At 35.2% G+C, this 22,938-nt stretch overlaps 8 protein-coding genes across 12 annotated transcripts in view; 4 read left to right on the top strand and 4 right to left on the bottom strand.

Moving 5' to 3' along the window:
- Positions 1-1,270: 1,270 nt before the first annotated feature.
- Positions 1,271-7,705, bottom strand: LOC120773459 (DNA-directed RNA polymerase II subunit RPB1). The gene is made up of 9 exons (XM_040102359.1): positions 7,628-7,705; positions 7,031-7,555; positions 6,005-6,961; positions 5,344-5,944; positions 4,548-5,287; positions 4,104-4,478; positions 2,932-4,033; positions 2,674-2,862; positions 1,271-2,606 (listed from the first exon to the last, which is right to left on the bottom strand). The coding sequence occupies exons 1-9, from the start codon at positions 7,703-7,705 to the stop codon at positions 1,504-1,506; spliced, it is 5,670 nt and encodes a 1,889-aa protein (XP_039958293.1). The 3' UTR covers positions 1,271-1,503.
- A 651-nt stretch (positions 7,706-8,356) lies between these two features.
- Positions 8,357-9,180, top strand: LOC120774480 (transmembrane protein 242). Its single transcript, XM_040104140.1, has 3 exons — positions 8,357-8,528; positions 8,595-8,833; positions 8,889-9,180. Exons 1-3 carry the CDS (start codon positions 8,441-8,443, stop codon positions 9,018-9,020), a joined length of 459 nt encoding a protein of 152 aa, XP_039960074.1. The 5' UTR covers positions 8,357-8,440; the 3' UTR covers positions 9,021-9,180.
- LOC120774479 lies at positions 9,149-9,847 on the bottom strand. Its single transcript, XM_040104138.1, has 3 exons — positions 9,661-9,847; positions 9,553-9,586; positions 9,149-9,482 (listed from the first exon to the last, which is right to left on the bottom strand). The coding sequence occupies exons 1-3, from the start codon at positions 9,785-9,787 to the stop codon at positions 9,149-9,151; spliced, it is 495 nt and encodes a 164-aa protein (XP_039960072.1). The 5' UTR covers positions 9,788-9,847.
- Positions 9,848-10,141: 294 nt separating this feature from the next.
- Positions 10,142-11,365, top strand: LOC120775609 (tRNA (cytosine(38)-C(5))-methyltransferase). Its single transcript, XM_040105849.1, has 2 exons — positions 10,142-10,260; positions 10,315-11,365. Exons 1-2 carry the CDS (start codon positions 10,200-10,202, stop codon positions 11,274-11,276), a joined length of 1,023 nt encoding a protein of 340 aa, XP_039961783.1. The 5' UTR covers positions 10,142-10,199; the 3' UTR covers positions 11,277-11,365.
- Positions 11,366-11,530: 165 nt separating this feature from the next.
- On the bottom strand, positions 11,531-11,980 carry LOC120775610 (V-type proton ATPase subunit e). The gene has a single exon (XM_040105850.1). The coding sequence runs from the start codon at positions 11,895-11,897 to the stop codon at positions 11,640-11,642; it is 258 nt and encodes an 85-aa protein (XP_039961784.1). The 5' UTR covers positions 11,898-11,980; the 3' UTR covers positions 11,531-11,639.
- A 493-nt stretch (positions 11,981-12,473) lies between these two features.
- On the top strand, positions 12,474-13,636 carry LOC120774541. The gene is made up of 3 exons (XM_040104268.1): positions 12,474-12,641; positions 12,712-13,019; positions 13,084-13,636. Exons 1-3 carry the CDS (start codon positions 12,584-12,586, stop codon positions 13,174-13,176), a joined length of 459 nt encoding a protein of 152 aa, XP_039960202.1. The 5' UTR covers positions 12,474-12,583; the 3' UTR covers positions 13,177-13,636.
- A 2,040-nt stretch (positions 13,637-15,676) lies between these two features.
- Positions 15,677-19,809, bottom strand: LOC120774539 (endoplasmic reticulum resident protein 44). 3 transcript variants are annotated; one of them, XM_040104266.1, is made up of 8 exons: positions 19,658-19,808; positions 19,455-19,530; positions 17,748-17,839; positions 17,286-17,679; positions 16,989-17,018; positions 16,387-16,653; positions 16,117-16,315; positions 15,677-16,051 (listed from the first exon to the last, which is right to left on the bottom strand). In XM_040104266.1, exons 1-8 carry the CDS (start codon positions 19,703-19,705, stop codon positions 15,898-15,900), a joined length of 1,260 nt encoding a protein of 419 aa, XP_039960200.1. In that variant the 5' UTR covers positions 19,706-19,808; the 3' UTR covers positions 15,677-15,897. The 3 variants fall into 3 exon arrangements, with proteins under 3 accessions (XP_039960200.1, XP_039960199.1, XP_039960201.1); XM_040104265.1 differs by having other exon boundaries at positions 15,898-16,051; positions 16,962-17,018; positions 19,658-19,809; XM_040104267.1 differs by lacking the exon at positions 16,989-17,018 and having other exon boundaries at positions 15,898-16,051; positions 19,658-19,809.
- A 539-nt stretch (positions 19,810-20,348) lies between these two features.
- Positions 20,349-22,938, top strand: part of LOC120774538 (myotubularin-related protein 4) — a 29,260-nt gene continuing 26,670 nt past the window's right edge. For 2 of the 3 annotated variants that reach the window (XM_040104263.1, XM_040104262.1), the window contains exon 1: positions 20,349-20,941. The gene's annotated coding sequence lies outside the window, so the exon portion shown is untranslated. The remainder of the gene's footprint in view (positions 20,942-22,938) is intronic. The other variant, XM_040104264.1, reaches the window with a different exon arrangement.

The following is a 22,938-nucleotide window of genomic DNA, read 5'->3' as shown; positions in this document are numbered from 1 at the left end:
CGATCGCTGGAAGAAAGCGCGATCGAGACGATTTGAGGTAAGCCTGGTCAAATAGAGCACATAAATGCTTTAAATTTACATTACTACTTATAGATTGTATGTATAAATATATGTAATTAAGATCTGCAAACCTGATAGCTAAAGTCATACTCTCTTTTCTAATACATACAAACTTAAGTCCGTAGTCAAGGAATACTGAACACTAAATTTAAATAAACGATCAAGTTAAAAATATATATTGTATTGAGAGTCGGTCATTCCCGATAATAAAATCAGGGAAATCGATGCTAGATAAAAGTTTGAGGAAAAATCTCGACAGAATGATTTTCGGGAGTATGTTAAGCTGGTAATCCCAGTTAGTAGTGAGTTTAGATATTGACATTGAGGTCATCTAAGAATGGATTCGCGAAACTGACTTTTTCTACTAGTTTGGACCACAGGTATAACGATGTTAAAGGGGTGAGTTTGAGGAAGCCTGGAAAGGCATATTTGAATGGCACTCTGTTGGTGATTATGTTTCGGCAGATTTTTGTTTCAAGTGAAAACGACTCGAGGATATCTGTATTTTAGTTTGGATTACTATCTTTCGAAGCTTGGACATCAGTGTGCGTTTACGACTTTGACTAAAAGTAGAGTAGTGAACTTTTTCAGGAGGTCAATGTTCATATAGGGGTTGAATGTCGGCAGTAACAAGAACCTAAGAGTCTTCATTACTGCAGAAGTGTCTTCACCATGCACAGAAGAGCAAAAATATCAAAAGATTGGACTATTGGACAGATTTTTCAGATTTCGGTAATACAATGTCTGACGATTTAAAAGACCGGGTACATTAAGACTGGTCAGCGACAAACAGAGAACCTTGATGAGATTCAGAAGGAAATATCGAAGGCTCTGGGTCTTAGTGGAGAGGGATTGGTGGGGCATGCAGAGAGGTGGCCAATGTCATGCGGAGACTCATTGCACGCTGGGCATATACTGGAAATGTCGGAGAGGCGTTCGGTGACCTAACCCCGTTTAGATCGGATGCGATTTACTCATGCCCGTCTGTATGTCTCTATATATGGTAAGCGAACTAGTCCCTGTTTCTGAGATATTTGCACTCCAAATTTTCTACCAAGAAGTTCATTTGTCTAGACAATCGATATCAGACCACTATAACATATAGCTATGGATTCCTTTTTATTTGTGAAGATAACCGACTCTGAGTAAGCCAACTACTGACACCCATAAAATGCTGTACATAACCCCCAAAATAGGAAACAATTTGAAGTGCGGTGTATGAGCTCATTTATATCTCAAATGTATGTCTTACTACAAATGACTGTAATACAATTATAATTTGATTATACATTGAAGTTGAACAATTAATCTTAAATGCTATATAAAATATTTTCATATGGATATCAAAAAGAAATAAGTATTGTTATAACTGTAGTGTGAAGCAAGTGCCCACTTGGGCACTGCAATCACTCCCTCAACCGCGCAAATAACCTAGACAAAGAATTAATCGTCACTCTCTTCGAATGTGGGACTACTCGGCGAATATGCTGGACTGGTTGGGCTGTAACCTTGGGATGGTGCCGTCGGCGAGTACATCGGTGATGTGGGCGAGTAATTGCGTGCGGTTGGTGTGTATGTCGGCGATGTTGGTGAATATTTGGTGCTACTCGGTGAGTAGATCGACATGTTGGGGGAATAGCGTGGACTTGTAGCCGAGTAGCTGGAGCCGGTTGGACTGTATTGATTGGCCGGTGAATGCTGCGGTGAGCTGGGCGAATAAAGTGGCGATGTTGGTGAGTACTTTGGCGAAGCCGGCGAGTACTGCGGCGAACCGGGCGTATATTGTGGTGAACCGGGTGAGCCATCATATGATGGTGATGGCGGCGAATAAGTTGGCGAAGTGGGTGAATATTTGACACCCGTTTGCGAATATGCCGGTGAAGCGGGTGAATAGTGTGGTGAAGCCGAATAATTCGGTGAGGTTGGTGAATATGATGGTGTAACTGGCGTGTAATTTGGTGATGATGGTGAATACGACGGTGACGTTGGCGAATAACACGGTGAAGTTGGTGAATACGATGGACTGGAAGGTGAATAAGACGGAGATGTGGGCGAATAACTGGGTGAATTTGGTGAGTAGTTCGAAGATGTTGGTGAGTAAGCGCTGCCCGGCGAATACATATTTGTGCCACTGCCCGAAAACGATGGACTAGACGACTGATAGTTTGAAGTCGGCGAATAGACTGGTGATGTTGGTGAATAACCGCTGGTCGATGGCGAGTAGCCAGTCGACTGGGGTGCGAAATTCGGTGTTGTTGAGTAACGTGGGCTTGTGGCCGGATACAAGGGGCTTGTCGGTGAATAGTTCGGACTGGTTGGTGAGTAATTGGGTGAAGCGGCACCCGGCGATGAAGCGGTATAATTTGGACTTGTCGGCGAATATGATGGTGAAACGCTGGGCGATGGTGGTAAATATGGTGACATCGAGGGGCCAGGCGAACTAGGCGATGAGCCAGGATGTGCTGGGGACCAACTTGGCGACATGCCGGAAGCATCGGATGCGGCTGATGGAGAGAAGCTGGGACCACCAGGTGTCATGCCACTCACTACAAATGAGAATTGGAGTCAAATAAAATATGTATTTTAAGAATATAGTATGGCAAAGGAACTTACTTTGACCAGATGGCGAGAAATAACGTGGTGTGCCACACTGTACCCAAGGTGTCATGGGTGGTGTCATGCTAGGCGTAGCACCAGCGCCAAAGAACATTGCCGAACCGCCAATCATGCTCGAGCCCAATGTGCTCGGTATTTCAATGCCGTAACGACACTTCTCAGCATCGAGCAGCAAATCGAAACAACCTGTGATTTAATAGGAATTTTTATTTAAAGAATGCTTAATTGACTCTTCTTGCAATGCCCTTCACTTACCCGTGCCCATACGCGGCAATTGACCCATAATAATGTTTTCCGACACACCTCTCATCGGATCGGTTTCCGCATGCGCGGCGGCATCCATCAACACGTCGACTGTTTCTTCGAATGAGCAACGCATAAGTGCACCAGTGTCCTGTCGATTAATGCCGTGACGTGTGATGGCCATCAAGTGACCCTTAGCTGTCATTACGTCACACAACAAGGCCAAATGACGATAGTTCACGTACAAGCCGTAGAATTGTAGCACAGCATTCATTTCCTTTTCCACCGATTTACGTACAGCCTCTATACCCAATACTTGGAAAATTTCACAAATATCGTTCGATGAAGTACGCACAGGATCCACATCACGTTCGGAGAGTACTTTCATCATTGAAGTACCGTCAGTTTCCAGTAGCCACTCGCCAATGGCCTTAAATTCACCCGTCTCCGTGATAACAATACGTTTTTTACTGTCCGTTTGTGGTAAATGCATGTACACCTTGCCAATGGCTTCGATGCCCTGCAGTGTCATGTCCGAGAGCATATTCGCTTCAATACAACGCAAGAACATATCATCCTCCATTTTATCGACTGCTTCGTCTTCATCTTGGAACTTGGTCTCCTCGTTGTTCATGATACGTATGCGCAGCACCAATTTGTCAGCGTTGTCATCATTGAAAATACAATTCAAGTCGTCACCGAAGCCGGCGTTGATCTTCTCAGCAATTTGTTCCATAGTTAATTTTTTGTCAGTCATGCGTTTGCGATCCAATTCGATACGCAGCAACCAAGGTGAAATGCGTGTCGGATCGAAATCGGGCATCTCATAGTAGACGTTCACGAATTCTTGATCCTCCGAAATGACAGTTCTCTGCGGGTCGGGATCGTAGTAAATGGCAGTGTTGGCTGTCACCTTGCGCAAGGTGGTGTGTTCCAACCGACACAGCACGTTCTTAGCTTTTTCGGCATCACGCGCCGCACCGCCAGTAAGGAATACAGTTAGTGAGGGCGCTTTTGGTTTCTTCGATATGTTAATAATTTCCTTTAGACGCGGCACACCCAGTGTTACGTTCTTCGACGACACACCAGCAAAATGGAAAGTGTTCAGTGTCATCTAAAAACACATGCAAATACAAAAATTATTGCAGTAACCAGATAATTTAGTATTGCGCAGATGTGCTTACCTGTGTGGCGGGTTCACCCAAACTTTGCGCGGCCAAAGCGCCCACCATTTCGCCGGGGTTGGCTTGTGCCTGCTGGAAACGTGTTTCAATCTCACCAATCAACCATTCGAACGCCTCGGCTGAGAGGCGGAACTCCTCCGCTACATATTTTGTGCACAGCGTGGAGCGCACCAAACACTGGAACAGCAGTGTGGCGTTCTCATTGGCTTGTTTCGAAAGGTGATCATTGCCAACCACAATGACGCAGCGTTGCAACAGATCGCGTACGCCGTTAATTACGCGCAGTGGTGACAAATCTGTGGGCATGCGCTTATTAATGTGGAAAATCTTCTGTACATTCCAAATCATGCGCTGCAAATTGCAAGGCAATACAACCTGAAAGAGATAAGACAATATAAGTGATAGGCGTTCTCAACATGAAAGCAGAAAATTAAGACATCCTACCTTAGAATCGCCATTGGGGAAAATTTCACGCAATGCTTCACGATCGCGACACAGTTGATCCCACTCAATCTCCAGCTCGGGCAACGCATTGCCACTCTCGCTCAGCTCTTTGATCACATCGTCGGTGAAAACTTTACGCATATAACGTTCATTGGACCAATCGAATTTGAATCTCTTTTCAAATGCTTTGTTGGACAATTTGACGGTTGGTAAGTTCTGAAACTCTACGGTTTCACCAGCCAAACCGTCCTCGCCGTAACGCAACTGAATCAGCTGACCCACAGAATTACGCACAGTACCGTCGTAGTTGACCATAACCGACTCCATAGCCTTTATAAGACGACGTTGAATATAACCGGTTTCAGCAGTCTTGACAGCAGTATCGATAAGACCTTCACGACCACCCATAGCGTGAAAGTAGAACTCGGAAGGTGTCAAGCCGGCAAGATATGAATTCTCCACGAAGCCACGCGACTCAGGACCGTAATCGTCTTTAATGAAATGCGGCAATGTGCGTTTACGGAAACCGTATGGTATACGTTTACCTTCGACGTTCTGTTGACCCACACAAGCAATAACCTGTGAGATATTAATATTGGAACCCTTCGAACCCGACACCACCATAGCCTTTAAATTGTTGTATTCAGTCAAAGATTTCTTAGCAGAACCACCAGTTTTGTCACGAGCATCGTTCAAGATACGATTCACTTGGTTCTCGAATGTCTGACGCAAGGTATTACCTGTAATTTTGAAAAGAGTATTAGATTGTAAACGAAATAAAAAAGTTAACACATACCGGGTGTGGGCTCCAACTCCATGTTGTGCGCTTTTTGAATAACGTTTATGACATCGTCTTTGGCTTTCTTGATGGCCATCTGAATTTCGTTATAGGTCTGCGGATCAGCAATTGTGTCACCAATACCGATGCTGTGACCCTCGAGCAATAGCCAATTATTAATTACAGTCTGAATGTTACCGTAGAAACGACCGGCGATTTCGTGACCCAATTCCAAGAAACAAATATGCAGCAGTGAACCCGCCGATGTACCCAATGTCTTTTTACATAAGATACCCATAATCAATTCACCATGTTCGACCATAACTTTAGTGTCACCAGGTGAGATCCACTTGTAGGGACCATCATCTTCATCATCTGGATGTGTAGAATGTGTGCGTATCATGTTTACATTGCCGGGTATAATCAATGAAAATAACTGTTTGCCCGTCCATAGCGGACGAGGTTTCAAAATACATGGCTGTGGTACTTTGCCGTCCCATGTGGGTAAGAACATAAGCAAATTCATCATTTGTTCACGCGTAATGAATACATCACGTTTTGTCATCTTACGTACAGCTGTTAGAGTATCCTGCACAATACCCATGACGGGTTTGTTAGCCTAAAAAAGCAATTTTCTAAAATATTACACACTGCTACAAAAAAGTAATATGGTACGAACCTGTGGCGTGATAATTTGACGTGGTGTAACGTGTATATTCTCCACCTCAGCACGGGTTTCCATCGATTGCGGCACGTGCAAGTTCATTTCATCTCCGTCGAAATCAGCGTTATATGGTGAAGTACAGGACAAATTCATACGGAATGTAGACCAAGGCAATACCTTGACACGATGCCCCATCATACTCATTTTATGTAATGTTGGCTGACGATTGAAAATAACCAGATCATCGTCGCGTAAATGTCTTTCTACTTTATACCCACATTGCAAATGCAAATCTGATGGTTTTGGGTGAAAACGCAAATCTATACGTTCACCATTGTCACGCACAATATACTTAGCACCAGGATATTGTGAATTACCACGTCGTACCAATTCCTGCATACGATCGATATTAAAGGGTGTCACTAGCTCTGGAAATGTTAAATTTTGCGCAATGGAACGTGGTACACCGACTTGGTCAATACGCAAATTGGGATCTGGTGTGATGACAGTACGTGCCGAGAAATCGACACGTTTACCCATCAAATTACCACGAATACGCCCTTCTTTTCCCTTCAAACGCGCCTTTATGGCTTTGAGCGGTTTGCCAGATTTTTGCATAGCGCGTGGCATACCGGGCATGTCATTATCTACTAGCGTAGCGACGTGGAATTGCAACATTTTTATATTCTCTTGTATAACATGCGCTGCAGCACCAGTTCCTTCATTCTTTTTCAATTCATTGTTTGCTTTAATTATATCCGCAAGTTTATGAGTTAAATCGTCCTGATTCTTAGCGGCGCCAAACATAACAACAGCTGGACGCACAGCTAATGGTGGTACAGGCAATACCGTGACAATCATCCAATCAGGTCGTGCATATTTGGGATCCATACCAAGAATGAAGCATTCTTCATCAGTTATATGTTTTAAAATTTCCCAAACACGCTCCGCCGTTACTATGATTTTCTTTTCCTGTACGTTTTGAATAAAAAATTTTGTTGTAATAAAATACAATAACATTCATTGGTTTTTATTGTTTACCTGTGAGTCTTCATTTACATGCTTCCACTCGGCGGTCAACTCTAATCCGCTACGTCTCAATGATGGTTGATAATGACCGCAACCACCGTGACCTTGTTTTTTATTAGGATCCGCTTGTTGACCATCTTTTGCCATATCCATATCCTCACCACCCTCGCACACAGTCTTACCTTTACACAAATCATATACATACGCCAGACGCTTTCGTGGCTGTCCTTTTGATTTCATAACAATCTCCTTAATTTTTGGATTTTGCGGAGATACTAACATTTTAGAGCAATAAAAGCATACACAACGCAATATCTTAATTGTCTTTGTAATAAAACCAATATGAAAAACTGGTTTCGCCAAATCGATATGGCCAAAATGTCCCGGGCATTCTGTCATATTACCAGCACAGGTTTGGCATCGAGATGTTCTATCTATTACACCTTGACGTGGGTCCATTAGACCGCCCAACTTTGGTCGACCACCTTCCATGGTCTCGGCAAACTGTACGCCTCCTTCTGTAACGGACATGCGACGCTACAAAGTTGAAAGATAGTTAGCAAAAATTATATGTATCATTTATATCTCTAAGCTTGTCTTAATACTTACAATTTCATCAGGTGATAAAATACCGAATTGCACACGTTTCACCTGGCGTAATGGTGCCTTGGAATCGTTGGTCGCCATTTTTTAAGTTTAATTTTTTAGTAGGAAAAACTCTTGTTAAAAACACATAAAACTTGTAAAAAAAATTCCGCTGAAATCTGCAGACGTCAGTTGCGCTGCACTCGACACGATGTGTCTCTTCCACAAAAGCCTCGTTCGTTATCGACGTCGCAGTTTCTTCTGGTGAAATTTGCAAATTTTTCCGACACCTTTTAAAGCTGCAATTTCCACATGTGCAATACAAAAAATGATGCGCACAAGTGCAGCAACACCTCAGCTGCAGTATTTACAAATTTTTGTTTATATTTTTCGAGAATTTATGCTATTTTCAAATAATAAAATTGCCGCACGCTGAAAGAAATAATTTTGCCAGTGGCGAAAAGAAGCGAGTGCTTCGCGCGAACCCATGGTCGCTATATTTATATCCGTCAAAACCTACAGAGCTGCATATTTTAGTATTTTACGAAGAAATAAAAAAGATAGCGAGATATTAAAAAAAACAAGTAAAATATTTTTAAAACAAATATATAACTTGTTTACTTTTTTAAAACTTACGGATTTTGGTACATCTTTATGTAGAGAATTTAAGCAATTTTTTATTCTCATATTATTAAAAATACTACGCGATAACAACTCTGCTTTTTCACAATGTCAAGCGTTCACTGAACTTACCACCCAATAAATGTAAATAAACATAAACCAATCTAATAATATTTTTAGAACGAGATTCTTTAATTGAACTGTGTTTGGGTACTTATGAACATTTCTACCGAAATGTCTGAAATTACACCAAATTCTTCTAAACCGGCTATAGCCGAAAAAGACTCCAAATATAAAGTGCAAGGTTTGAAACTTTTTATCTATCTATGAATATTTAACCTTTATCTTCTCTTATGTCACGGCGTAATAGCGGCAGCCTTCCTTGGTCTGGTTGGTGGGGTTTCTGCGATATTTGGATTTTCCAAAACACTAGGAAAAGCAAAACAATCTCATAGTAAACTGATAGAGAAAAGTGGACGTGATGCAGGTATCTTGCTTGAAGAGGGTTCTGCGTTGGCAATGCGCGCCTTAGGTTGGGGTACATTATACGCATTTATAGGTACAGGAGTCTTTTGTTACGGTGTTTGGAAACTATCTGGGGCGAAAAATGTGAGCCAAATATGAAATATTCTTAACACTACTTATCTATTTTATATCCACATAGATGGAGGAGTTTCGCCTAAAAATGGGTCAAGGTTTACCAAGATTAACGAAAGACACGCCCCCAACAAGTCGTACGGATTTCGAATCGCTGACAGATTTAATGAAATACTTAGGTTCAGGATGCAGGGAATAACTTTACTTAATGGTCACATGCATAAAAATTAAAGAAAAAATTAATATTAAGGAAAACAGCTTATAATGCTCAGTGCTTTAGAACATAACAAAAAATATGTAAAATTAGACTTTTAGGTAAAATAAACCTTATTTTTGTTTATTTGCCAAATTTTCTTCAATTTTGCTTTCTTTTTTGATAAATGCATTGTGCTCGCATACCTCTAAAACATTTCTTAAAACATCTTGAAATTCTGCATAGTCTTTCTCCATAAATATATATGCTTTTTGACGGAACTCAATTGATTCACGTATAAATCTTTGTAAATCAGGTGCATTCTCCAAGTAGGCACGGTTTTGTGGCGACAATATAGACATGTCAATAATTGGATGAGGCTTTAGTTTGAACGTCTTTAGTTGTTGAATGGAATCACGCCAGAGTGTACTCCACTCTTTAATCTCTTGTCGCAAATTCTCTTCATAGCTGTGACAGAATTGAAAATGGTGTTACAAGCCAATGTAGTTAATAATAAGTGTGTATATAGCTAACATACCTCTTCACTTCGCCATCTTCCTGATTTTCAAGGTCTAGAATGCGATTTTTTCTTTTTGTTAGCACAAAAGCAACTTATTCTTGTGAAGATATGCAAATGCATACATACCATCATTTAATGTTATATTGAATATGCTTTTAGTGGCATTTGTGGGTTGTGATGCTTGATTGATTATAGACTCATCTAGCTCTACAGTGGTTTCTGCTTCAGTATCTGTTAAAATTGGGGCCTGCATATTTATATTTAGAAGTTTAAATTATATATATAAATTTTGTTTAAATGAAAATGAAATTGCCAAACTATTGTTGCGCCTTTTTCGAACGTTCTTCTTCTTTTTATTCCTAATCGTTTACCATTAAACTTTAAAGCGAAATTATTTATTTAGTTAAAATCGTTGTATTATTTCTTAGTTAAAAAACTTAAACTTTCTACTTCAAAATAATTATAGAATACACTTATTTAACAATTTATTATTAAAACGATATGTTTACTTCTGAATAAATGAATTCCTGTACAACTGTTCTCAACTCAAAAATTGTGAACTAATTCGCCACTTGAAAGACTAAGAAGAAGTTGTTCCCCCCAAGTATTTACAGAGAACGTATTATACGTTCTCTGGTATTTATTTGTAAATAAAACACAAAAGCATGGAATTTCGTATTTTGGAACTCTTTAGTGGCATTGGCGGCATGCATTATGCTTTTAATAGTATGTATCTAGTAACTTAGTATATATATTTTATTAGTCTTCTTGTTCTATTAGACTCTGGAATGCCTGGAATTATAGTCGCCGCAATGGACATCAACACACATGCCAATGCTGTGTACGCCCACAATTATCCATCTTCTCTAGTATGCAACAATAATATACAAAGTTTAACCCCTCGGAAAATAGAGAAGATGAACGTAAATATGATACTTATGTCTCCACCTTGCCAGCCCCACACGAGAGTTGGTAATCGCTTAGATGTAACTGATAACCGCTCAGATGCTTTGCAACATATTTGCGATTTGCTACCACAATGCCATAACATACAATACATACTGATGGAAAATGTGAAAGGTTTTGAGGTGTCTGAAGCGCATAAACAATTTATTGAAACGTTAAAAACCGCAGGGTACCATTGGAGAGAATTCTTACTAACCCCAACCCAATTTGGCATACCGAATTCTAGAAATCGATACTATTGCTTAGCACGTCGGAAAGACTTTAATTTCACTGGGGAATCTATTTTAGAAAAAATACCAAGTGAATGTGAAAATCCGAAAAATGAATTTAATGAAAAAATCATTAGTGACATGATTGAGCCGGAGGAAATAACTAAAGACTACCATTTACCAGAAAAAATACTGACTAAACGTGTGTGGTTAATGGATATAGTGACAGCGGAATCAAAAAAGACAATGTGTTTCACTAAAGCGTATACCCACTACAGCGAAGGTACTGGCTCAATATATTCTCCTTTGGCTAAGAAAGATATGGATTTAACATTTTCTAAGATAAAAGAGTTAGAAAATTCTGAGGGAAATGAAGATCTACGTATAGAACTTCTGAAAAGTTTAAAATTGCGGTATTTTACTCCACGCGAAGTTGCAAGATTAATGAGCTTTCCAGATTCATTCGATTTTCCGACAGAAACAACAAATCGGCAGAAGTACCGTCTTTTAGGCAATAGTATAAACGTTTATGTTGTTAGTATATTAATAAAAATACTATGCTCCTGAAATGGTTAGTGTTTGTTTGGTTATATGCTGTTTTTTTGTATATAATATCTGAATATATCGATCAAATTAATAAATACAGTACAAATTTATTAGGTCCTCTATTTATTAATACATTTTCCGAAAATTATTTGAAGAACTTGTTTTCTAGAGTATAATTTATAATATGGCTACATTTTCATTGCAATTGAATGCATTTCGTTATCAAGTTGATAAAATATGAGAGGAATGCACAATTTTTGAAATGAATCACCATCTTAACACAATAAATTTTCTATAATTAATATTGGAAATAAGGTATTTACATAAATAATAAGCATAAGTCTGCCTTTCTATAACAAATAGTAATAAATGTATTACACTCATTTAACCGTCCTTAAGTTCACTGCCCCACTCCTTTGCAATCATATATATAGTGTTTTGGTTTAATTTTGGTCCAAGTAGTGGATTCATCTGAGCCATGTAACAGCATAGCCAGAAAAGCCAGCAAGTCGCTGCAGTGAGCATCATAATGCAACGAAAGAGACTTTGGTGGGGTCCCTTTGGTGTCATCATTGGTACGCCGATGCCAACACATGCCCAGAATGCGGTGAAAAATAATACAGGAAAGAAAGCTGCTCCCATATCTTTGTTTAATTTATATTTCAACAATTAATCTATTAACAAAGGAAATACTTGATCGCGTTCGACGAAAAAATCAATACACAAAAGAAAACTACAATGACGTTGTCAAAAGAACAGAAAAAACTGTGTTGCCATGCTAATTGTAGGAAGCATGAGCGACAGATGGTGCTGTATTCACTTTTGTACTTATGTAAATAATGAATTGAAAGTATATTTTATATAAATATTTCTAATTAATAATATAATTTGTGTCGTTGTGATGAGATAAAATACCAACAATCAATTTACAAATATAAATTTATACTTTATTAACTTAAAGGAATTTATAAAGAAAAAAATATAAGAACTGTTTAAAAATTAATATTAAACTATAATATTTTGTATTTCGAAAATCCAAAAACAAATTAAAAATATTCTGTACATTGCTACAATAATTTAATGAAAATGATGCTAATAATATTTTCTTAGCTTTAATTGAGTATTTTTTAATTTTGTATGACGTTAATCCACTGTGCAGAAAAGCGGGCTTAGTGCGACCCTGTCTTAAGGCGTGGTTTAAAAAAAATCTGTCAAATCTATTTGTCATTATTTGGTCAATTGTGTTTATTATATATTTGTTGTGATTGTTTTAAAATTATTTAAACTCTGCATCATCTTAAAGAAATCCTGCACCACATTTAGTGAAAATGGAAACATGGAAGTTTTGCATTATTACCGTTGTAGCCATTTATTATATTGGACAAGGTAAGTCAGACCCACAGGTCTTGTCAAGAACAACGTCACTTCGTATTCTTTCACTAATATCTACTTGTAGTAAACTTCGTCAACGGTTTGGAGTGTTATGTCTGTTCCAATCAGACAGGTAACACAGAGAAATGTCTAAATACGATAAAAACATGTGAACCAGGTGAGGATGCTTGCGGTACTGAAATCCGTTGGGGTAGCCAACCGTACTTCTCTCAGGGTGCACTAAAGCAATACTATGTTTCCAAACGGTGTATGACAAAGCAACAATGCCAACAGCGACGTAAACGATATATGCAATACTGCACACATATTTGGTATGAGGACTGGTGGTGCTATGAGTGTTGTGTTGGTGATCGTTGTAATTATTTTGTGATTGTAAGTTGAAATATTCTAAAATCTTGTACATTTGAAATTTTAAATGTTATATGTCCTTTTACAGAGTGGGTCAACAAAACAAAAAATAACTGCCAGCATTTTATTCGGCGGCTTATTGTTAACTGCTCTCCACAGCCCGTATTCACTGTTCAAATAAAGAATCTGTTGAAGATAGACTAAGAACACCCAAGTGCCTCAAAGTTTTACTTCTGCAAAGTAAAAATTCGTAATAAACGCAAATTAAATAAGCATACAACACCATTAGAAAGAAAGTACATGAATACTTTTATTTAACTTAAATCCATACAAAAAATCTCATCATTATTGTGTTCGAATATTATCCGTCCAAGTTTTACACTAAGCATAATGTTATAATTGGTTATTATATTACGATATTGCTTTGGAAAGGCAACAACAACTCTTTTATAATTTTTACTTTACCATTGCAATGAACTCATATTTAGTTTGTTCGCTGCAGAGTTAAAACCACAAGCAAATGCAGTATATATTTCATAATATTTTAAAAATATTTACACATAAGTATAAGGCAAGATAAAATTATGCTTAAATTTGAGCGTGCACAAATTTTTACACATCAATAAACTCTTGTAAAGTAATACATTTGTATTCAAAATTAGAAAGAAAATAATCATAAGCTTGTTGTTTTTTACTTCTACTTGTTAAGTCTAACTTTAAACCGTTGAATTATGTAGTATGCTTTTCCACAAATTGTATGATCTTTCGCAATCTTCTACCACAGACAACTACCGTTACAAAGTTTTTATGGCTCCACTAAGCTTTGTATCTTATTTGCATATCACTCAATCTGATTTGTCGTTAGCTATTATAACTGGGGCTCGGTTGTCACGTACTGTTGGTTTATTTTCTCTCACTAGAATTTTTATTGCTTTGCTTTCTCTTAGCAAATATTTTTCAAATGACTAGAACATTACTAATTCGTACATTGTAACAACCCTTGGCGGTTTCTACAACAATTGGCAAGTGTTTGTGAAAAAATAAGTTTACTGATGTATTTATGTGACGTTTGCATGTAAAGAAGAAGCAACGCGATAATCAGACTGACCGCCAAATTGTTTACTTTTAAAATGAGAAATAAAAAACACAGTAAATGAAATTAAAACAATATAACAATGCAAAGAGTAGCACTGCAATCAATTTTATAGCTGACTTTCTAAGTAGTTTGTTAGCGTAACGCACAGCAAGCGGTTCTGCTTATGGATAAACTGGAGGCGCAGCCATCAAGTAGCCGGAAGCGACAGGCGAACCTGGTCGGCATGAATGTGGACTACCAACTGTAAGAGTCAACAATGTTGTTAAACAATTACTAAAGTGCTTTCATTATGTAGACATGAAAATAGTGAATCGGGCAGCGTTAAGAAACGCAAACCTTTGGCCGTTAGATGTGTGCACGTGTTGGCGAATGGATTCGTAAACGCTGTTTATGGATTTCTCAATTCGCGATTGCTCATATAACAACCGGCAAGTAGCAGCAACCACAGGTGACTAGGTATCCGCTAAACAACAACAACAACATCGATGAAAACAACAAAAATACATAGTGCTGCTATGCGTTGATGTATTTACCTGTATTATTTGTTTGTGCAAATAAATACATGTGTAGGGATCAAATGTAGGTACTTCATAAAATTATGTAGAAATGTTTAATATAAACTATACTCATTTTACCACAACGAGTTGTTTGAGTCTTTATTTATTTCATTTATTAAAGTAGACCATTTTTTAATACAATAATATGTGTACGTTTATCGCAAGAATATGTGCGGAAATAATAACCCATAACAAATTTCGTGAAGATATATTGATTTGATCAAAAAGTCTTCCATAGAAGAACTTGATTTTGATTGGCCAGTTTGTATGGCAGCTACATATATGCTCTAGTGGTCCGATCAGAACAATTTATTCGCAGATTTAAGTGCTGCTTTGTATATCCCTTTTGAGGGTATAAAAACAAAAAAAAATAATATAAATATCTACAAATACAAAATTCTCACTTAAATTTAATCAATCATTAAATGCGTTTAAGACGTAATACTGAGTACAGTAAAACTATAATTTTTTTCCATTTGTGTTATTTTCCTTTTTACACCGTAATATTTAGCATTATTAATAGTAAATACAAAACTGAATTGGTTTTCGATTATCTTTTCATTCATTTATTGATAATTTTATTTTAATTTTTATATATTGAAAAAAAAAAAAATCGCAATATTATATTCAAAGCTTGCGGCGCGGCATAAATGTGTTTCCATTTCTAACAAACACACACAATTAATTGTCTAATTAAACAAAAACTTATTCATAGAACCTCTGATTATTTTTACAATCTCCGATTATAATAAAGTTAATCTTCAAATTGACAATTCGTAATACAATAAGGAAAGTCATTTCATAGCAATACATACATACAATGAAAATAAATCAAGCGCTTATTTTTTAGTAGCTTAGTTTATCTTTTTTTATATTAAAATTAATACAAAAAAATATATAATCACAATTGCATTTTTATGTATCTTTTCATTAATGAAAAATTAAATAAAACAGAAAGTTATTTTTTTGTTTTGTTTGAAGAATAAGAAGAAAACATCTTTCTAAATCATAATTAATACGAGTAAAAAGCAACAAAACAGCAACATTAATATTAAAAATTTCATACATATTTCTAATTGTTGTTGTTGTATACGAGATTGATTGTTTGATTTGAATTGGTTTGATTGGTATTAAACTTCAGCACTGTCATTGGTATGTACCTGCTTGTGTATGTGTTTGCAGAACGTGTATGCTTGTGTATGTGTGTATCTGAGTGTGTAGGGTTTAGCCTATAGCCTAATAACATGCTTTACAGCTCATCCTTATGCAGTAATGTATAACGGTTTTTCGATGGACCCAACTTCTTAAAACTCGATTCAGGCGGTGAAGTGCCTTTGCCAATTTTCATTACAACTTCGGTTTGCACTTCATTGCCAGATGGATCGGGTCCATAATGGAATTCTCTGTATACAAAAATAAATTCATATTAAAAAAAAATTAAATTTTATTTAAGTGCTTTAGAACACACCTGTGCAATTTTCCACTGTACAAATCTTGCAAAAATTGCTTTAGTTTACCAGGCTGATACATATCTTCGAACTTTGGGAACATGTACATGTGGCGGAATGAATCGATAGCAATCAACGGCAAGTCATCCTCCGATTTGCCCAAATGATGTAGAGGATGTGCAAATCGTTGGCCATCGGCGGTAAGGAAATTAATATTCTCTGGAAATAGAAATTGAAATAAAAAAATTAGATTAATTGTTCATTAGTTATATGTATATTAGGTTCCTCACGTTTTTCATCCAATAATTGAGTTTCGATAATCGCCTTGTAGTCCTTAATTGCCTCGGTATCGTCGGGTTTGTGGAAGAGTATCAAAAATGGCAATCCCTCTTCGGTCAACTCTTCTGCGTTTTCGAAAGTAATTTCACGCACCAAGGGCACACATTTTTCTTGCACCCAAATTTTCAGCTCATCAAAGTTTTTCAAGCTGCCGGTATAGGTTTCATCGTTTTCATGCGAGAGCGCAACATCGGGACGGAATACAATAATCGGGTTGCCTAATATAAATTCAAATAAATATTAAAGAATATATGTACTTATAAAAATATGTATTTAGATAAACCAGCACATATGGATAACCATCACAAAAATTATTCAATGTGTTAGGAAAATAAAAATTAATTATGAAACAGAAATATTGTGTATTTTTCGGTAGTATTAGTAATAGAACTTATTAGTTTCATAAAAAAGCTGTAACCCAAAACCTTTGAAAAACAATAAAATTAGATAGACGCGCTGACAAATATACAAATGCAGTTATATACAAAACAAAAATAATAAATTAAAGAATAAAAGCAAAATTTACCTAATGAAAAATTGAAAATCGCATTACCTCGCTTTATATCGCTGTCAGTGTCCACAGCTTTTAAAAGTTTTGAAAAAATTAAAAGTTGTTATTGATACATTAATATAGGTTATGCATTAAGGCGATAATAAAGATTTGAAACAATATACGTTCAGTTTTTTGTTTTAAAATTAGGACGAAAAGCCAATCAGTACAAGAACAATGCATGCATTCAAGAAAAAGTATTAATTAGTTAATTTAAATTAATTAACAAATTAGGATATTGTAAAATTTAAAAAATATATATATATATACCCTTGAATAAGAAATTCTGTCAATACTCACCAGGCGGATGCATAGCTTGAGCTGCATCACCGAAGCCGACATGGAATTGACAATCCTCCTTCAAATTTGTAGCAACCTTACGGAAAGTATCATACTCCGGCTGATCGCGACGATCGAAATAACCTATAATAATACGTTTTCTCGAGTCTAGATTTTCCAAATCCTTCAATGATTTGAACTCCTTGATGGGATCCTCAAGCTGTTTGCGTACAAATTCCAAAAACGCCTCCGCAGACCGTTGACCACGATATTCACGCTTGCTCAGCTGGCCATTACGTATCACCTTAAGTGTTGGGTATTTGGTTATATGGAAACGAGATGCAATCGAAGTTTCGCGATCACAATCAACTCTTCCGAGTACTACTTTACCTGCTTCAGGAAAAGCCTCTTTCACCTATAATTCATGAAAATTATTGTTGTTGTTATAGATGTGCGATAATACATGTATGTGTGTGCTTTTACCTTATCAGCAGCTTCATTGAATATTGGCGCGAGGAGATTACTAAATCGGCACCATTCGGCGTAGAAGTTGAGAAAAACCAATTCATTCGAAGCTGTTAACAAGCAAAAATTATTTTTAATTAAGTAAGTCATATGAAAGATTAGTCATATGTGTACATACGTGTGAATATTTACATAAGCACATACATATAAGATCAAATATAAACCTGGCTATATCTTGGCACACAATATACGCATAGATAATTATGTTGCGAATGGACAAGGAAAGAGAAAGTTATTTGTGTAAATTTATGCAAATTAGAAACAATGGAAACGCTTAAAACATTTTACATGTAAGATGTTAATATTCATAATTGTGCTGGTATTTGGTTTTTTTCAATAAATTTATGCATCTTTGAGTTAAACATACTAATTTAAATATGTACATTTATTTAGTTATTAACCTTCGCTTCCATAGCTGTAATAAGGTGTGTAAATATAAAGTATATACTGTATAACAATAGGGCACTAAGAATTGTAATTTCCTATATATATTTCAAAATAAAGTTAACAGCTGTTTCAACTTCAGGTACAATGGAAATAGTGTAGCACAATGAACCTCACATTGTCTGGCAATTTAGTATTTATTTTATTACGCAGAATCGTTTCAATTTAAATGTTCATTATACAAGTATATATGTATGTACATATGTACGTTTGGGAAACAACGTATGCCACAAAAATTTTAATGACATAATAACTACTAATTTTTATTACCTTTCTAAATATGTACATATAATGATTTTTTTTAAGAATACACTAGATATTGAACCTGAAGTATATTTCAACATGCAGTTTTTGATGATTTGACAAACATAAATGTCTGTCCAATCTATTTCGATAACGACCAAGCAGAATTGTAATGGTAAATTTTGTTTTTAGTTGAATAAAAGCAGATGGAATAGTTAGTACATTCATTTGTACATATACATATACGTTTTGTTTTTAGTTGAATGGAAGCAGGTAGAATAGTTTACTTTTTTTAAATTTGTACATAAATACGCACACTTTCACACAGCAAATTGTCAACTAATTAAAAAACAATTACAGCGATAACGGCGTGACGCATCCAATTTTATATTGAATTCTGATTAAATTTTTCAAACTTGCGTTGCAAGCCGTTTTTTGAGAATAAAAATTTAGAAATTTTAAGATTATTATTAACCACAGTATATTGCCATAATACTAAGATACATAAAATGTTAAGAATGAAAAACAACTAACGATATACGATAAACTCAGTTCTATCTAACTATATTAACTTTACGTTAATACAAGTCATATGCTTATATTACAATATGAAAAGCAAATACGCCTCTTATGTTAAAAAAAGGCATTTAACTTCTCGACTTCGTTAATATTAAATAAAACTTTATGTCCTACAGTGTACTGAAGAAATTAGCCCCACTTAAGTAAATATTTATTAACAAAAGGTCTGAAAATATTTCAAACGACAAATTGAAAATCATTGAAATTGTAAGAAAAGTACAAAATAATTCAATTAATACCACCAATAGCTTGGTTTTGCCTTTTGGTCTGAACACTCACACCAATTCTGGTATTGACACGTCAAGAGGAATAAAACAAGCGGCGGTGTGATAAGCGTGTTGATCTTCCTTTTCTTTACCTAAAATTCCCCAAATATGTTTATGCATAATTTTTACTTACCTAAAGTCATATCAATATTTTCACTATTCATATCCACTGCTCCTGAATCAGTAGGATTATAAAATACGTAAATTACCTAAAATTTACAGATGTACATTAATGTTATGAATGAATAAGGAAAACTTTCCAGAAACCAAAAAAATTGATGCGGCAACAAATCGGCTTAAAAGTAATTAGCTAACATATTGGCTACTATTACTTACCATAAATATTGCTAAGCAGCGACATTTTCTACTGCTCCAAAACTGCATATTGCTAAAGTTTTTATTAAATATATATAAATAATTTAAAAAGTTTTTGAGAAAAGTTTTTAGATGTGCGTGAAAAAAATCACTAACACACTATATTCGCTTCTGTCTCTTTAGTAATTTCTTCTTTTCTTCCTATTGCTTTGTGGTGATATCCGTCAACCGCTGGCAGCAAAACAATGATGCCTACTCTATACAAACATTGTGAAATTTCTTTCACTGCCGAAAATATCTAATTTAATTGTATATATATTTAGAAAATTTAGAAAAATATGTTTTTAACTACTACTATATTTTGTATGTTATTTCAAAAGAAAAAATCATAATCTTACATTCTCTGGTTATATTAAGTGGGGGATAAACATAGGACAACCAATACTGCGGTTGTGCAAGCACTTTAAAAAGAAATGGTAAACCATAAAATGGAAAAACAAGTAGTTATGTTTCAAACGCTAATTTTGTGTTTGAAAAAATCGTTAAATACAAATCGTTTTCATTTTCGGTAAAAATAATTTGCCTACAAATGGTAATTGTGTAAAAATTAACAAAACCTCCGGCATCCCATAACATTTCCACATATGCATCAACTTGAAGTTGGCTGTAATTTAAAGTTCTAATACGAAAAATGTAATCCGTGTGAATCTAGTGCGACAAGAGGATTAAATTATTTTTTCCTTATTAATATTGGTTGTAATAAACGAGTTATATGCGAATAGAAATATTGATTGTGCTATAAGTTAGTAGATCCTCTGAGATTGTTTGTATTTAAACAAATGATCAATTATCCCATGTAATCGCAAACGAAAGAAAAAATTGCATTTAGTGACAAAGAAAAAAAAAGCGGAAGATAGAAGCAAAGGTGGAATAAAAGTGCAAAGGGTAAACAGAAGAATGAAATGAATAGCAAATAAAATGTACGATCCAAAGGCCGAATCAAGACGCATAAAATATAGCAGTGGAGGAAGAAAAATTAAATAAAAATAAATTGTCGATTTTTTTTATTCATTCGCAGTATTTGTATTAATTTTTTAGAATACACAGTGTTATATTATTGTGCTCACGTATATAATCAATTATTGACACAAGTAAAATAGAATCAGATAATTCCATGTGATTCGGTGAATTCTTAGTGCAATTGCATAAAATAACAAGCTGTAAAACGTTGACGTCAATATTGAAAAGGAATAAAAATTGACCATAATAGAAGTTTTAGACTGATTTGTTAAATATAAATATTGGGTAAGCTGGCCGTTATGTATTTCTATCAATTATATTTACATTATTATTAAATGCTTAAAAGTTGTATGTAAGTGTATTTCGGATAATTTACAATAACTTCTAAAATAATTCCTGTAAAGCTTAATTGGACTTTGGACTTGCAATGCCGGCTTAGGTTTTTACTGCTCCATAGCACAGCAATAGCCGTTAGCCGAGGTGGCCGTTTAATGTGTTATTCCAATAAATATTACAGTTTCCTTGCAAAGTGCATAATTACCGTTTAAATACATATGTAAATTGCAAATGTTTAAAAGCGTACAAAAACCAAAAACTGTGCTTTGTAGTATACATATTTGTTATTATATACTTGAATGTGATCAACTGCATTAGATAAGAATTGCAAACTTTCGAAGTGCTATGACTGATACGTAAGACTATGTCAAGTTTACCTGAAGATAGATTAATACTTTTTATATGATGAATAAAGCTGCTTAACAAATTATTTATTGTAATTTAAATACTGCATGTTCATATTAAATTATATACATTATATATTTGGAACAAAGTTTTTTGGTGCTATACATATGTATGTACTGTATATGCACATGTACATATGAATATAATATATTAATTTGTTTTATTAAGATTTCGATTTAATCTCAATGCTTTCCATGCGATTTATTTATTTTGAATATGGTAATGTAAATGCAAAATTTGCAAAAATTCTCTCACATCATCACACATTTGCTATCTACTTTTCACGAAAATTGCAAAGTCATATTTTACTTATTCGCTTTCGCTTTTTCCTCCGAGTATCAGCTTTTGTATTGAGTTTTATACCTTTATTCTTATATATCTATATAGTATATAGAACATCCCTACATGCATATACATATGTATAAAATATATTATATGACACATAAATAATGATTTCTATATGTGGATACATTTGTTTATATTTTTCTTTGTTGCGAAAATTGTTTGCACAGAAGAAATGTAAAATTTGTTTATACGAAATTAAATTGCGCTTTTAATTTTTACACACTTTATTATTCCTAATTTCTTTGCACAGCATAAAGAATATAGAGAAATAAAGAAAATCTCTATAGTTTCTCAGAACTGACTTAATTATTTAAATGCCAGTTTAGGGGTACGAAGAAAGCAATGACAACAAAGAATTCGCAAATTGGCACTGTTGGAACGTAAACATATTTTGCAAGTCTATTATAATATACCCGTTTATTCCATACATATTTATGAACTTAAATATGAAGTACATGTGAGTTCGCAAAGTACTAGTGCACGTACAATTACCTTGTTATTCGATTATGAAAATTAATTAAACGCATTTTGAAGGATTTTTCTTATATATACCTTTAACAAAATATATTAAGTCTACCAACAATTTTCCAAGAGCTATACAAGTAGATCAATCAAGATACGGTCTTTTTTTACCCTTTTATGTTATAAGAAATGCACCTGTTGAAGGTATCATAGGTTCGGTGTAGCCGTGGTAGACATTTTTTTATTGTTTCTTGAATATCATTTTTTGCTATTGTTTGAAAAAGTATGGACTTCAACTCGATCGGATGTTCATCCATCGTATCGATTGCTTTGTGTTTAACATTATATCTGTTGTATATTTATCCAATGTTGCATTAAAATTTTATTAGGTTGTTGCACCCGAACCCCGACCTTGTGTGCGAAGGCGAATAATGAAACACAACTTTTTAAATGAAATGAGAACTCTACATCTCAGCAATTTCCAGTTATAAAAAATAAAGAAGTCGTTTACATATACATTTATGACAAAATATGATGGTAAACAAAAATGCTTATGACAACGACGACGATTTCTTTATAAAGAATTTGTATTTTGGAGAACCATTCCTTCACCAATCCGTATACTTGTATATGTTTGGTATATCGTCTTCTAAACATTGAGATAACATGTTCCTTGCTTTGTATACGAAAGAACAAATTAAAAGATAGCAAAAACTTATCAGTATCATCATATT

The sequence above is a fragment of the Bactrocera tryoni genome, chromosome 4 (assembly GCF_016617805.1).
Source record: "Bactrocera tryoni isolate S06 chromosome 4, CSIRO_BtryS06_freeze2, whole genome shotgun sequence".
In the NCBI taxonomy this organism is placed as follows: domain Eukaryota; kingdom Metazoa; phylum Arthropoda; class Insecta; order Diptera; family Tephritidae; genus Bactrocera; species Bactrocera tryoni.
This window is presented reverse-complemented; position numbering and strand designations above follow the sequence as displayed.

Bases quoted from the DNA above. Each gene is read 5' to 3' on its own strand.
- LOC120773459 (XM_040102359.1), bottom strand. From the start codon at position 7,705: ATGGCGACCAACGATTCCAAGGCACCATTACGCCAGGTGAAACGTGTG. The intron at 6,962-7,030 runs GTAAACAATAAA...CAAAACGTACAG, and splicing joins ATGTAAATGAAGACTCACAG to GAAAAGAAAATCATAGTAAC. The intron at 5,945-6,004 runs GTTCGTACCATA...TTGCTTTTTTAG, and splicing joins GTCAAATTATCACGCCACAG to GCTAACAAACCCGTCATGGG.
- LOC120774480 (XM_040104140.1), top strand. From the start codon at position 8,441: ATGAACATTTCTACCGAAATGTCTGAAATTACACCAAATTCTTCTAAA. The intron at 8,529-8,594 runs GTTTGAAACTTT...ACGGCGTAATAG, and splicing joins CTCCAAATATAAAGTGCAAG to CGGCAGCCTTCCTTGGTCTG. The intron at 8,834-8,888 runs GTGAGCCAAATA...ATATCCACATAG, and splicing joins AACTATCTGGGGCGAAAAAT to ATGGAGGAGTTTCGCCTAAA.
- LOC120774479 (XM_040104138.1), bottom strand. From the start codon at position 9,787: ATGCAGGCCCCAATTTTAACAGATACTGAAGCAGAAACCACTGTAGAG. The intron at 9,587-9,660 runs GTATGTATGCAT...ATCGCATTCTAG, and splicing joins CAATATAACATTAAATGATG to ACCTTGAAAATCAGGAAGAT. The intron at 9,483-9,552 runs GTATGTTAGCTA...ATTCTGTCACAG, and splicing joins GAAGATGGCGAAGTGAAGAG to CTATGAAGAGAATTTGCGAC.
- LOC120775609 (XM_040105849.1), top strand. From the start codon at position 10,200: ATGGAATTTCGTATTTTGGAACTCTTTAGTGGCATTGGCGGCATGCAT. The intron at 10,261-10,314 runs GTATGTATCTAG...TTGTTCTATTAG, and splicing joins CATGCATTATGCTTTTAATA to ACTCTGGAATGCCTGGAATT.
- LOC120775610 (XM_040105850.1), bottom strand. From the start codon at position 11,897: ATGGGAGCAGCTTTCTTTCCTGTATTATTTTTCACCGCATTCTGGGCA.
- LOC120774541 (XM_040104268.1), top strand. From the start codon at position 12,584: ATGGAAACATGGAAGTTTTGCATTATTACCGTTGTAGCCATTTATTAT. The intron at 12,642-12,711 runs GTAAGTCAGACC...ATCTACTTGTAG, and splicing joins CATTTATTATATTGGACAAG to TAAACTTCGTCAACGGTTTG. The intron at 13,020-13,083 runs GTAAGTTGAAAT...GTCCTTTTACAG, and splicing joins GTTGTAATTATTTTGTGATT to AGTGGGTCAACAAAACAAAA.
- LOC120774539 (XM_040104265.1), bottom strand. From the start codon at position 19,705: ATGCAGTTTTGGAGCAGTAGAAAATGTCGCTGCTTAGCAATATTTATG. The intron at 17,680-17,747 runs GTAAAAGCACAC...CATGAATTATAG, and splicing joins TCAATGAAGCTGCTGATAAG to GTGAAAGAGGCTTTTCCTGA. The intron at 16,052-16,116 runs GTGTGTTCTAAA...TTTTGTATACAG, and splicing joins TACAGTGGAAAATTGCACAG to AGAATTCCATTATGGACCCG.